At 34.6% G+C, this 14,239-nt stretch overlaps 2 protein-coding genes and 1 pseudogene across 3 annotated transcripts; 1 reads left to right on the forward strand and 2 right to left on the reverse strand.

The window, feature by feature from the left end:
- Positions 1-1,102: 1,102 nt before the first annotated feature.
- On the forward strand, positions 1,103-2,507 carry LOC140839833 (fasciclin-like arabinogalactan protein 11; annotated as a pseudogene).
- Positions 2,508-2,743: 236 nt separating this feature from the next.
- Positions 2,744-8,038, reverse strand: LOC140839832 (dnaJ protein P58IPK homolog). 2 transcript variants are annotated; one of them, XM_073206792.1, is made up of 10 exons: positions 7,989-8,038; positions 7,719-7,872; positions 6,823-6,988; positions 5,414-5,615; positions 5,122-5,282; positions 4,859-4,952; positions 4,571-4,783; positions 4,356-4,436; positions 3,410-3,628; positions 2,744-3,196 (listed from the first exon to the last, which is right to left on the reverse strand). In XM_073206792.1, exons 2-10 carry the CDS (start codon positions 7,846-7,848, stop codon positions 3,011-3,013), a joined length of 1,452 nt encoding a protein of 483 aa, XP_073062893.1. In that variant the 5' UTR covers positions 7,849-7,872; positions 7,989-8,038; the 3' UTR covers positions 2,744-3,010. The 2 variants fall into 2 exon arrangements, with proteins under 2 accessions (XP_073062893.1, XP_073062892.1); XM_073206791.1 differs by lacking the exon at positions 7,989-8,038 and having other exon boundaries at positions 7,719-7,982.
- Positions 8,039-10,502: 2,464 nt separating this feature from the next.
- On the reverse strand, positions 10,503-13,116 carry LOC140839835 (zinc finger protein JACKDAW-like). Its single transcript, XM_073206793.1, has 3 exons — positions 12,668-13,116; positions 12,127-12,526; positions 10,503-11,660 (listed from the first exon to the last, which is right to left on the reverse strand). The coding sequence occupies exons 1-3, from the start codon at positions 12,792-12,794 to the stop codon at positions 10,610-10,612; spliced, it is 1,578 nt and encodes a 525-aa protein (XP_073062894.1). The 5' UTR covers positions 12,795-13,116; the 3' UTR covers positions 10,503-10,609.
- Between the last annotated feature and the right edge of the window lie 1,123 nt (positions 13,117-14,239).

Consider the following 14,239-nt stretch of genomic DNA (forward strand, 5'->3'; position numbering starts at 1 on the left):
TTTAAAAGGTTTTGTGTTTTTTATTTTTAACATGTAAATTTTGAGTTGTAGATTTTGCCATGTGAAATTTAAAATACACATCAACTTTTTTTGTTTCCATATCCATTGACATTTACGTGAAGGGAGAAACAAATATTTATTTTCTTCTCAAAAAATGTCTCCAATTTATGAGATAAGAAAAATTATTTTGCAAGAAATGCATATTTGAGCTGTATTTGAGAAATTATACAATAAACCAAAATAGAAAAAATATAATCAATCATGATCCACCCTGCCAGTAAGAACTTCAAATTTTTATTCTCTTTTTCAATTATTTTTTTTATAATTTTCGAGCATAATAATGCAACTGAAATTTGATTTAGATTTTTCATTAAATATTTTACCAAATTTGTAGACGTCCCAGTGGGGAAGTTTGTGACAAAAGATGGCTCCACTAGTTTTTACGTGTAAACAAATCGAATCAATTTGCAAGTTTTTTTTAGTCAGATTGTTCTCTTGGTAAACTAATCAAATCAATTGACGAGTTTTTTGAGCTGATTCAAAAAATATTTTATTCTTATTTAAATTTATTGAACTCGAACATGTTCCAATTTTTTTCGAATCAAACTCAAACCTAAATTATTTTATTCGATAATTCAAGAACCAATAACGAGTTTTAATATTTTGTTGTTAATTAGACAGTAGATAAAAAAAAAATTGAAGGCTTATTTTCGATTATCTTGATAATATATTAGCGTTTTAATATTTTGTTGTTAATTAGACATTAGATAAAAAAATTGAAGGCTTATTTTCGATTATCTTGATAATATATTAGCATATTTCAAATCGACCATGAACTCAATTCTTGAATCGTACTGAATACAAAATTTCAAATTTCGACCAAATTCAAGCTTGAATATACCTAATTCGAACTTTAAAATTTTCTTCACAGCCTAATCAATTACTCCCTTTGTTTCTACTGAGCATATCGTTTAAAAAAAATCCTGAAGTTTGCTAAAAATGCAAATAGATTAATTATCGAGATATTTTGTTGTTACCTAGTGACTGAATGCTTGAAGAAAAATATTTCTCCGGAAGACTGTCCCAACATCGAGCACAACCCATTTGGTTATGTCGACTTCAATTCTTCTAAGCAATCCGCAGTTCCTTTGAGATTTTCTTAGTATTATTTCGACCTTAAAATCCAATATCCTACACCTAACTAAATAAAATACTATTTTCCTACTGATAAAATAACATTTAGGTGCCCACAAAATTAAAAATTTATATTGTCAAAAAAAATTATACATTTATAAGCTTTTATTGTCTAAAGTGGGAACAAGATTTCCTCCCTCTCAATATATAATTTATAAACCAAAGCTCAACTTCCCTTCTTTTCCGTAAAAGATATCCAAGAACTCTCCGCTCTTGTTTTCTTGAAACCCGATAAAAATAAACTTCACAAATCTACAGAAATGAAAAGCCTTCTCTCCCCATTCCCCCTTATTTTCCTCTTCATTCATTTCCACCCAATTTCCGGACAGTCGCCAGCAGCCACTCCAGCACCACCAGGACAAGGACAAGAGAACCTCACTTCCATACTAGAAAAGGCCAGTCAATTCACCACATTCATCCGTCTCTTACAGAGCACCAAAGTAGGAGACCAGATATTTACACAGCTTGACAATTCAAACCAAGGCCTCACCATTTTCGCCCCAACGACAATTCCTCCAACCTCAATCCAGGCACAATAAACTCCTTCACAGATCAACAGAAAGTTGAATTGATTCAATTTCATGTCATACCTGTACTTTTATTGCCATCACAGTTCCAAACCGCGAGCAATCCCCTGCACACCCAAGCTGCTGGGAGAGAAGGCCGGTTCACATTAAATGTAACTGCAACAGGAAATCAGGTGAACATTACAACTGGAGTGACTAAGGCAACAATAGGCAGCACAGTATACAGTGATAACCAGTTAGCAGTGTACCAAGTGGATCAAGTGCTGCTTCCACTGAATTTTTTCATGCCTCCACCAGTTTCTGCACCATCAAAGCCCAAGGAAGGTGTTGCATCGCCGGATGCTTCATCGGGTTCTCATGGAGGCAATCCACTAGATTCAGATTCTTCTGGGGCAATTTACCTGTCAGGAACTCAGGATACCCGTTTCTTACAATCGTCAGTATGATGCCAGTTTTGGCGGCTGATTGTGATCCATTATTCAAATCATTCTTTCCTATATTATTATATAAGAAACATTACTACTAATAATTCCTGAAGTATTTAGTTATTAAAGCAAAGTATTTAGTTACTAAAGCACATGCCTGCAGAATTAACAACTAGAGCAGAACTTGTTGAATTTGCGTAGAACAACTAGAATTATCTAATTTATCAAGATCAAAGCCAGCCAATACAAAGGCTAGCCAACCAACAGAAAAAAAAAAGTAAACAAAAAATACCAAAGAGAAAAGAATCTAAAAGCCCGGAAATCATTACAACACCAAAATACAGATTCCAGAATATAGAATAATATGTGAGAGAAATAAGAGCAATTGACAGACTTAGAAGCAACCAAAGGGCAGAGCATTCAGATTCAAAGCAGATTTACCATATGCAAGCTGATAAAACGATTACATTTCCCATCAGTATCGCTAGGTAAAAGACTTCGGTGGTTAGACAGATTTATAAAAATGAAACTTTAAAGCAATGCATCTGTTATCCATTATCAGCTGTTAACTGCAAGTTGCAGGAACCAAACAAAATCTCCATAAAAATTAATATGCACCAAGTAATTGCCATATTTCTTCGATCACCTGTTACAATAACAAATTTTACTTTGGCTTTTCCATACTGAGACTTTGTAAGAGGACCACTGTTTGAAACAAGAACATTTGAAAAACTACCTAAGAAACTTTTAAAAAATTGAAGTTATCAACTGTTGGTCAAAATTGCTATGCTAAACAAAATCAATGCTCTGTGCATCATTCTTGGTAAAATCACAGGAGAAATATGCTTCTATACTAACTAGAGTTTAGAAATGAAAGCCTCCAAATCCACCGGGAAAGCCCCCTTCTCCTCCAGGAAACCCTCCTTCAAAATGGAATGTGAATTGCTGGCCTCCTCCGAAAGGGTTAAATCCTCCTCCACCCATACCTCCCATCTCCTCAATATCTTCACCTCTGTCATATTTTGTGCGTTTATCTTCATCACCAAGAATCTACACGCAAATACATGATGTTTTTGAAAGAATTACATAATACAAGAAAAAATACATCTTCAAAATCCTAACAAAATCCAAAAGGAAAGAGTGCAATATGGAAGGATTCCATGATTGTAGTGAAACTAATAACGACATAACTTTAAAAAAAAACTTTTAGATCTAACAACACGAGCAATTCAGAATATAGATGAACAAGGTTAATGAATGTACCTCGTAGGCAGCAGCTATTTCTCGAAATTTGGCTTCTGCTTCTTCTCTATTGTCAACATTCTTATCTGGATGCCACTGCAAGGCAAGCTTCTTGTAAGCTTTCTTGATCTCTGACATGGATGCGGTTTTCGAAATTCCCAAGATTTTGTACCAATCCTTCCGTTGACTCAATTTCAATGATTTTTCAGCTCTCATTAAAGCTTCACGAATATTCATATCCTGTAAAGGTTACAAATTGAGTAACCACATCCAAAACTGTCATGTAACAGTCAAGAAAGGCTTTTTTGCTGAATCCAAGCATAGCAAGACAATATCATCCAGGCAACTGATATGCCTATTATGGACAAATCAATGTCCAGAAATATTGTAGGCTCTGAATGAATACAGTTATCAAGAGAGAAAAAATATCTAATAACAGGATACAACGTTAGGCTTTAAGAATCCAACGGTAAACTCCATGCAGGTTCTAAATTATTGCAAAGATTGATATCAAACAGGGTAAGAAGATCACAAGAAAAATATGGCCTAGATTGCAGCAAATTTGTCTTGACACTAGTGACGATCTTCCAGAAATCATTAGAGTAGAAGAAAAAAGGAAATACTCCAATTAGATATTTTTCGATAGTTAGAGGTAATCATGAAATTAAACCAGAATACTCCCACAATAGAACAGGTATGCACACAACACTGCTCATTCACAATGAGAAAAAAGGTTGAGCAAACAGAAAGGTAGAGAAAACCTGAAAAAGACAATGATATGAAAAGGATAAAACCTTTTGAATTTAATAATATATTTGCCTTTATATAAAACATATTTGTTCACAGTAAAAGGATCAATGATTATCAACGTTCTAGACGTTAATTCCAACAAAAATGAAGGACATCCTGTCATAAGTCAGAAAATATGGAAATATAATATTATATATTATAGACAAAAATGACTAACCTGGGGTGACTTTTCATTAGCTGATTTTAGATCAGCCACAGCTCCCTCCCAATCTTCAATCAAAAGCTTAGCTTCACCCCTCTGGAAGATTTGGTTGAAAATTTAAACAATGAACTTAAAAGATATGGTTTAATTCAGGAGACAGAACAGGTCCGAAAAGATATAGTTTAATTCAGGTAACAGAACAGGTCCAAAACATAGCAGAGGACGCATACCTGTCTTAGAGCTTCAATCGAATCTCCATCAATTTCAAGTACGTCTGTGCAACTTGTCACAGCATCGTTCCCCCTACCAAGCTTCACCAAGACTTTACACAAACCAAGATGAAGGTTCACATTATGTGCAGTGTGGTTTGGATCTAAGGCGATAGCAGCTTTATATTCCTCCACCGCCAGGCGAAGCTTACCCTTGCTTGCATTATCATCTGCCTGTGATGCATAAAGCCATACAAAGATTAGATCGAATAAATGTCACATCATCTTAACGTGGAATAAATCACTCACACTTCTAGTCTTTTTAAGCAGGTTTTTCAATCCAAAATATGCTTTCTTCAATTCACCATGCTCGGGGTCGAGACGAAGACCCTTCTGGTAATGCCTAATGAGAAAAAAAGTGAGTTGAAAGGTTTAGATAAATTTTCCAAGTTCTAAAATAATTACAGCAGCATACGATAACCGCTTCTACCGATCCTAATCCTATTCCACTGCCTCACAACTCCTGGATGGAATTGTGTGTAAAATCATTTACATGATCATTCATAACACACCTAGTCGCAACATCATGATCAGCTAAATAATAGTACGCACGTCCACGTAAGAGTAAGGCTTCTAAATTATCCTCCTTTTCTTTAAGAATGTATCCTGTCTCAGATATGGCACTTGAATAATCTTTGGATGCTATTAATGATCTAGCTTTAAGGAGTTTGGCCTGCAAGACAGCATCAGATATGACACTAACATCAAGCAGTGGTTGAGAACATTATGATAATCCAGAGAAAGAAAGGCCGCCTACACAAAATAAAAATTGGTAATCAGTTGCTGGAAAGATTAAGAAGATACCTCGGTGCATGCTGGAGAGAATATGAGTACAACTTTATCGATATATTCCAGCACTTTAGAAAATTCACCTGTCTCAAACAGACTGTTAGATGAATCAAAGGCATTCCGAGCTTGATATAACTGAGAAAGCTCCTTTTCAACTGCTGAATTCCCAGGTTTCATCTCCAGAAACATTTTGTAGCTTGTCTCTGATTCTACATACCTGCAATAGCCAAGTAATATTCAGAACAAGGTTGTAAATGGCGGAAGGCGGTGGCGGGGCGGTCGGTGACCGCCTACCGCCTCGGCCGCCGCGGTGCCTAGGCAGTTGAATTTTGTTTAGTAATTTTTTTATAGAAAATCATGCAATATAATCATTTTTATGTAAAATGTGCAATTAAATAACGTTGAAGCACAAAATATAGTATCATCTAGATAATGTGCAATTAATAAAAATTCATCATCATATTAATGCTATTATGCTAACAAAGTAATATAATTATTTTTACCAAAAACTAAGTTTAAATTTCAAAGTTTCAATCAATTATCCATCATTAGAACAAGTAGTAGACTAAACATAACTAATCTTCCAAATCATCTACATATGCATCATCTACTACATCCATGATCCTCTCATCATCGGACTCAAAATCAACATTTTCTTCATTCTCCTGCCTCAGCGGTCGGCGGTCGGCGGCGAGTGGCGGCGGGCGGATTGTGTGTGGTGGTTGAGAGTTAAGAGTTGAGAGTGAAAACCAAAAATAAAATAAAGAAAGTGAGGTGTGCTCGGGTTTTAATATTTAAAATTGGTTGACTAGGTTTGAAATTGTTGACTAAGTTTTTAAAATTATTGACTAGGTTTTTAAAATTGTTTACAACTTAAAAATCTTGACTGTCTGCCTCGCCCGCCTGCTCGTCGCCTCGCCTCAACCCGCCTGCTCGCCGCCTCGACCCGTCTCCCCAACGCCGTATAACTTGGGCCGCCTAAAACACCCGTCTCATGCATAGGCGGTGCGGTCGAGGCATTTAGAATACTGATTCAGAATCATGTGGCATTTTAACTAGGAATATGAAAACGGAGAATAAGATCCATCAAAAACTTATCTACCAGACAATAGGCCACCAAATGTTCTGAAAGAACCTCAATGGTGCGCTCTTTTGAAGTGAAAAGTGGTCAACAATAGGTTCATTCAAAATACCATTATATATAAGAAATTTATTATTTCACAGATTTTCTAAAGACGAGAAAAGAACATAAAGAATTCTGAAGAAGGTGAGTTTCTCAGAATTTAGTGTTTGGTCTCAGGGAATCCCCATCTTTCACCCTTAAAAGTCTTTCCACGCTGAAAACAATTACTGCATTTAATTTCATTTCACACACATCAAAATCAGAATGCAACTAAAGTAAAACTGGAAACCATAAACAGAACCTGCACAACTGACGAAGAACATATGCTCGACGCCAATATGCTTCTGAAAGTGCAGGATCTGCTCCTATAGCAGCATTAAGATCAGCAAGAGCTTCACTATATTTCTTCACTTTTATACTCTCTGAAACTCTCTCAAACAAAGCAGCAGAATCACCAGGTTTGCCATCTGCACATCAAATATGCCGCTAAAACTCTAGCACGAAAGGACTCACAAGGCTTCCCTTGACCATAGGATTTGAAAAATATGCAACAATGAGAGACCAGTGAGATCAATATATACTCATTACGCATATTTCCGTATTCATCTGCCAATGCACGTCATCCAACAGGTACTCTCAGTTGATGAGACTCGGATTTTAAACATGATCAACGTGTGGTAGAAATGATAGCGCACAAGCAGATATGAATACACAACTTCCGGAAGCATGACAATGTATAAAACAAATTAAGAATGAAAATACTGGGGCAGCCATAGATCAATGTGTAAAAGGATAAGAAAAGATTAGTTTAAGTACACATAATCAAAATGGATTGTTAAAAACGTAACAAAAATGGATCTTATAGTAAAGAACTTCCTTGGCTAGACGGCACTCGTTTTCATAGGCCATGCGATAAATAAATACACGACTTGGTATGGCAACGTGAACCACAATAAAAATTGAACAATCTCCTCAAACTAAAATGCACATTAAACTCTAACTAATTTCAGGATGAACAACCAAAATTATTTAATCCCACGATCACTTTCAATCCAACAAGAAATATGCCAAGAAAAGCCATCGCTTTCCCCACGTTTAACATTGTTTCTCGGTCCCGAAATTTCTCAATTCCTAAACCAGACTGAAATAAAAAAAATCCAACCGATTCCCGAAACCAAATTGAAGCGTAAGGATTACCTTTAGCAGCAACAAGCGGTTGCAGGAGTATAAGCTGGCAACAGAACACGAAATTCAGAATAAAAAGCGAGAACATAAACCCTCTCCATGCCACCAAATCAAAACCGCAAAACTTCATCCCAATCAACATTTCACAGCTCCAAAATGCTCTACTCTAAATTAGATAAATCAGAACTATACATACAGAAATCGATACTGAAGCGTGGTCTGTAGTGCGCGTGTACTGCGTGTAAATCGATTTTTACAGAGGCCAAGTTTGGGAAATCTTACACCGTGCTAAGCTTCGAAGACAGCATCGCGTGTCATTCCACGTCATTTCATCCAATAGAATCTTTCCACGTTTGAACCCTTTAGCTACATCATGTTCGTGGCTAAACCAATTGAAAAGAGCCACGTGTAAATTATCATAATAATGGTTTATTCTAGCCCATTTTCTTTGGGTTTCTTTGTAATATGGTATCGGCCCAATAATCCAATGTTATTCTCTAGCCCAAAACAATATTTGTGCTTTTTGAGCCTAGCTTTAAATATTTTAAAGCCCAACTCATAAATTTGGAATTTGTTCTTTTAGGGTTTCATTAACCATTGGAACTCTACATGGGTATTAATTTTTATTTATTATGGAGTATTAATTTTGGAACTCACTTAAATATACGGAAAGTAATTTCTCTTGGCTGCCTTTCGAAGTATATATAATAATTAATAATTTATAATATATTAAAATTTAAAGATAACAAGATAATCTAAAGGCAAAAACTTATGTGAGACGGTCTCACGGGTCGTATTTTATGAGACAGATCTCTTATTTGGATCATCCATTAAAAATGTATTATTTTTTATGCTAAGATTATTACTTTTTATTGTAAATATCAGTAGAGTTGACTCGTCTCATATATAAAGATTCGTGAGACCGTCTCACAAGAGAAATAATCTATTCTAAAATGTGATTATATATATATATATATATATATATATATATATATATATATATATATATATATATATATATATATATATATATATATATATACATATAAGTGTGGCACAATAGAAAAGTAACAAATCTTTATAAAGATGGAAATGGTCTCACTTTTTGTGCATTTTCATGTGCTATCTCTTCTAGTGAATTTCAATGGACACTCGTGACCTTTCTGCAGAAAAGGGTCCCCATTCCTCCACCCCACACGCACACTAAAGTTTTTTTAAAACCATACAAACTAAGGTCTTGGCTATGTAAATTAAGTTTGGTTCCAAACAAAAGAATAAGACAAATATTTTGGTCCCAGAGAATCTTTTATTGCATTACCTAACATTCTGCCCTAATTCCAAGGTTTATGAAAAATTATGAAAAGTTAGAGAAGTATTATAATTTGGAAGTCAAGATATCCAATATGACTTTGTAATAATTCTCGTTACCGATGATGATGTTGGCTCTCTAGTGACCGGGTCATTCTATGGTTGTTTACATCAAAGCTCGTTATAATGTTTTATATATAAAATATTACAAGATAGATATCTTGTATGTGTACTTGAGATGTTATATTTTCCGGATTTTCCAAAAATAAAAAAATGGAGTTTATATGAATTCATGAAGGGTTCTACACTTTGTATAGTAGAGGAATATAATTATTTATGCTATATTGTAGAAAAAATAGCATAAGTTAGATTGTTTTCATTTTAATCTTGTATTAGTCAAATTTTGATTTTATTTTTATTTTTTGATAGAAACTTGTAACTTTATTGAGTTAAATCATCAATTACAAGCTGAACTAACCAAGAAGGAAACTCGTCATTCATCCAGACAAACGATGGACGGGAGTAAGAAACAAAACGGGCTAAAAGATGGGCTACTACGTTCGCCGACCTGTAAACATGCCCATCAAGGGCCCCATTATCCTTGGCTCATCCCTAGCCCAAGTGGAAAACAAGCCAATCAAGGACTCAGGTATTCTCCTATGAATATCAGGTTTGAGTGTTCAGTAGATTCATTCACTATATTGTTTTCAGCAGCACCCTTAGCTGCTCCCCCTTATATCCTCAGTCACTGACTTGAGCGTCGGAGGGGCTACACCAGGACACCCTCCTGGCCCCCTCATAACGGTCTTTTTCGTGATTTCAGGCTCAGGATCATTTCAAAACCCTGTGTCTGTACTAGTGACACTTGCTGGGAGCGGACCCTAAATTTCTCGTGAGTATCATATATATATATGATAATAAATTACTTTTAATATTTTCGATAAAAAAATTATTTTTAATTTTGATATAATAAATAAAAAGATATTGATAACATAATTTATTTTTTTTGAAATCATAACATAATTTATTTAAAAATTCAATTATTGTACAAGGATATAAATTATAAAACATTACCCTTTGAACTAAACGATATATGATTGTATATATATACACAACTAGAAATGAGTACGAACAATCGCAAAAACTTTATGTTTTTGCCTCTGGAAAACGATTTTTTTTTTCCTTTATACTAATATATTATAGCGAATTTCCAAAAGCAATTACAGAAAATCATAAAAAAAAAAACATTTTTTCCTCTTGTACTCTAATTGTGAATGAATGTGTCAAGCTAGCCAAATATTTAATGTTTTATTTTGAGAGTGGTGTATATATAACAAAAGCACATGATTTTATATGTTGAAAGAATATATGAATGTAATTATTAGATGAAGTGGGATTATATGTTTCTTATTTTTATTTTCCAATATATATATATATATATATATAGAATAATAATTATAAATATAGAAACGCTTCACGTAAAAAAGGTAGAAAATTATTGGCTGGAGACATGCATTTCATAATACGCACGTAATTGTTACAAAATTATTTTATAGTACAAACGGACTGTAAGAAAATAAAATTACCAGTTCTAATTAAGAGAGCTGATGATTGCTACTGAAGTGGCTCAGCACCATGGCCGAACTCATAGAAGCCAAATTTGCCAGCTCCTGCGGGAAAAACATTGGGCCACCTCCGCCTCCGCCGCTGTCATCTCCGCCGCCCATTCCAAGAAAATCCCTTGTTAAACTATTCTGATCCACTCCACGCAACCCGGAATCAAAATTCATCAATGCACTCGTGGAAGAGTTGAAATTCATTATCTTGTTCGCTGAAGCTTCTTTCATGGTGGGATTGATGTTAATCTGGTTCGAGTTCTTTCCGAAAACCTGGTGCAATTCGCTTCTGTGGTGTGTAAAAGGATTGTTGAAAGATAGATGATTTGCAGAGGGAGAAGCAGAAGATGATGAAGAAGAATTCATCAAACCAACTGTAGTACTGCTGCCGAAGAGAGATGGATTGCTTTTAGTTGAACCCATTTGAGCTGCTTTTTGTAGCAGTGCAGTCGCGGACATGGGAATTGAATTGGAAGATTTTGATGAATTGAGGGTTTGATTTTGTTCAGAGTTGTGAAGGGATGCCAAAGAATCTGCCATTAATGTATTTGCGCAACTCCCTTTGTTCATAATTGTCTCCTCTTTTAGCTGGTTTTGTGGTGGCTGCAATGGAGATAAGGAGAGATTCGCATAATTTGAACCGAAAGCGGATTCCATTTGCATCATTTGATCAGGAAATGAAGTCGGATTACATGAAGGAATGTAAATATTTGAATTCTGATCGATGGAATTGTTGATCAGTTGAGAATTTGTTTGAAGATCCAACCACAACCTTGGCTTCTGTTGATGATGATCCAGAAGGGAGTTTCCCATTGAAATATTGCCCACAAAACTTGGACTAAAGTGAGGAATTCCTCCAGAATTAGAAAATCTTTGAGCCAAATTGTTGGGCTGTGAATTCATCAGATTCGAATTCGAATTCGAATTCGAATTGTTACTGAAGTTCAGATTTGGTGCAGATGTTGTAATTCTTGAACTCTCCTCGGCTAAAGCATCACAGAAAGCTCTGTGTGTGATGAAGCTGTCTCTCCTGTAATATTTTTTTTTTGACAACAGAAACAAATTATAAGAACTCCCATATAACACCACACTGCAAACCTTCACCCAAAATTGGATGTTCAACTGGTGTGATATGATACGAAACCATTTCTGGTTCTTTTGCAAAATTCTCGAATAGCATGATAGAGTGATTATCGATGAAAAGTTTTAAATAGAAAAAAAATACAACTTAAATCTTTTAAATCTTTCAAGACTATATAGAACAACGTGGCAACTAATGTTTTCCCATAGATGAGGAGTACCAATCAGAGATTATATATAGTTTTATATTTTGTCTGATAAATAAGTTACATCTATGGTTGGTTGTATATAAGAATGTAAAAATGGGAGCAGATAATTGCAGTGCAATAAATTGAAAGAAAACCAAGGAGGAACATTAATTAATCAGACCTTTGCAGAAACATTAAATTCTCCCAATCTGGAGTTCAATTAAATACCTGGAAAACAGTGTGCCACAGTCACACTTGTACTCTCTAGTCCCACAGGTTTTCGAGTGAGCTTTCCAATCAGATTGGACTGCATATTTCTTCGAACATTTCTCGCACTTCCACTTCTTCTCACCATGTTTTCTGCTAAAATGTTTCTTGACCCCAGTCAAATCTCCGAGGGCCCGAGCCGGGTCGTGGTGCACGCAGGTTTTTTCTGGGCAAATGTACACTTTCTTCTTGATTTGATCTTTATTTGCTCTTTGTTTCAACTTCCATGGAAGATTGTGTCCTCTTCTGTGAAGCTGAAGGTTTTGGTCTCTCTGAAAGCCTTTGTTGCAGATTTCGCAGACGAATCTGTTCTTCGCCATGAGTGTGGTGGGTGAGAGAGCGATAACTTCTGCATCTGGATCTGTTGATTAATCAAAACCAGAAACTTTAGAAACAACGAAAACAATCCCATCGTAGAGTTCGTAACAGGGGATTGAATTGTACTTAAACAAATATATATATATATATATATATATATATATATAGACACACACGAGCTCACCAGGTGTTCCTGGTAAGTTCCTTTTCTTCTTGTTTGAGCTGGGTTTAGGGTTAGGGTTTTGTTCTAATTCTTGAGGGAAGATTTTGGTTGTAGAAATGGGAACAGAAAACACATCACCGGACATCATTTTGGGAAGATTATGAGGAGTTTTTGGCTTCTCTGTACGAAGAAAATTCGCAAAAGAAAACCACAGAACTTTTGGGAAGAACTATAAAACAAAAGAAACAAAGGGTTTCCCAAATACAAACAGATAAATCTTGTTGTTTATATATATTTATGTGCGCATATATGTATTATTTATTATTCCAATCTCGGGCTATCATACTGTTTCCAAAAGAACAAGAAACAAAGAACCCGAAAACACAAGACTTTGGATCCTTACGAGCAACAAAAATTCAAGACAATAACCTTAATTAAAAGGTGGGATTCTCTGTTACATAGATATAGTGAAGGGGTTTGTTTGATTTCAAGAAAACAAAAACAAATTTTTTATTAAAAAAAAAAAAGAAGTATCGTATTTCTTCTCTCTTTCACCTTCGATGGAATATTTTATCCTTCTCTAATCTCTAATATTTTTCAAAGTCAGTCAGCCATTGATTTATCTTGCATGGGGCCACTCCCCATCTCTCTCTCTCACACATTTATTTGTACGTATGCATTGGCTGTATGCTGCTTGTTACTAGTTGCCAAAAGGCTAAAGGGTCCCCTCTAGTATTATATTATCAATATTGTTTAAATTTTAAAATATTTCAATAACATATTTTACGAAATAAGAAATATATATTCTATTGGTCCCGGACCATTATCATTATACAAACATATAATTTTGAGATATAAATTAAATGGCAATAATTAATTTCAAAGAAAGGAAGATTCAATGAACTCGGATGATCGATTTAATTTTTCGATAAATTCTAATGTTGAATGGTTCAATATTCTCATGCACTACGCGTTATTAAACAAAATTTCATGCTGTATTTTCTTATTTGTTCATTTCCTTAATTCCAATTTAATATTTTGAATAAATTGTAATTTAACATAGCATAACAGTGACCTGCTGACTATTTTGCTTCAACAGATTTGATCTCTAATGTCAAATAACATGCATTTTAATTAATATTTGCCACTCAACTTAACCCATTACCCAACTTACGTACATGATGCATGCATGTGTGTTAATTAATTATATTGTTCGGTATTATTCTATAACCAATTAAAATATTGTGAGGAATTTAAATATAGCATAAATAATTCACTTAAAATTCCCAACAAATTCAATGGAATTTCATTAATTAAGGCTAATTCCCATCATCCAATATTTTATTATTATTTGGTTTTAATATTCAATATTTTGAATATTATCAATTTTAACCACCCCGAGTGACCATATATATGTATCATTTGATAAAATATATCCAAGGGTATTTTTAATTGTTAATTATTATTGTTTTATTTATCGCAAATGACTAAAATAGATTGGAATACCAAGAATATGAAAATCTGTGATAAAAGGTCAAATAGTTTCTAGTTCAACATTTTAACTTTTGACAAGCGTGGGGCTGTGTGTGTTCC

The sequence above is a fragment of the Primulina eburnea genome, chromosome 8 (assembly GCF_022965805.1).
Source record: "Primulina eburnea isolate SZY01 chromosome 8, ASM2296580v1, whole genome shotgun sequence".
Lineage (NCBI taxonomy): Eukaryota > Viridiplantae > Streptophyta > Magnoliopsida > Lamiales > Gesneriaceae > Primulina > Primulina eburnea.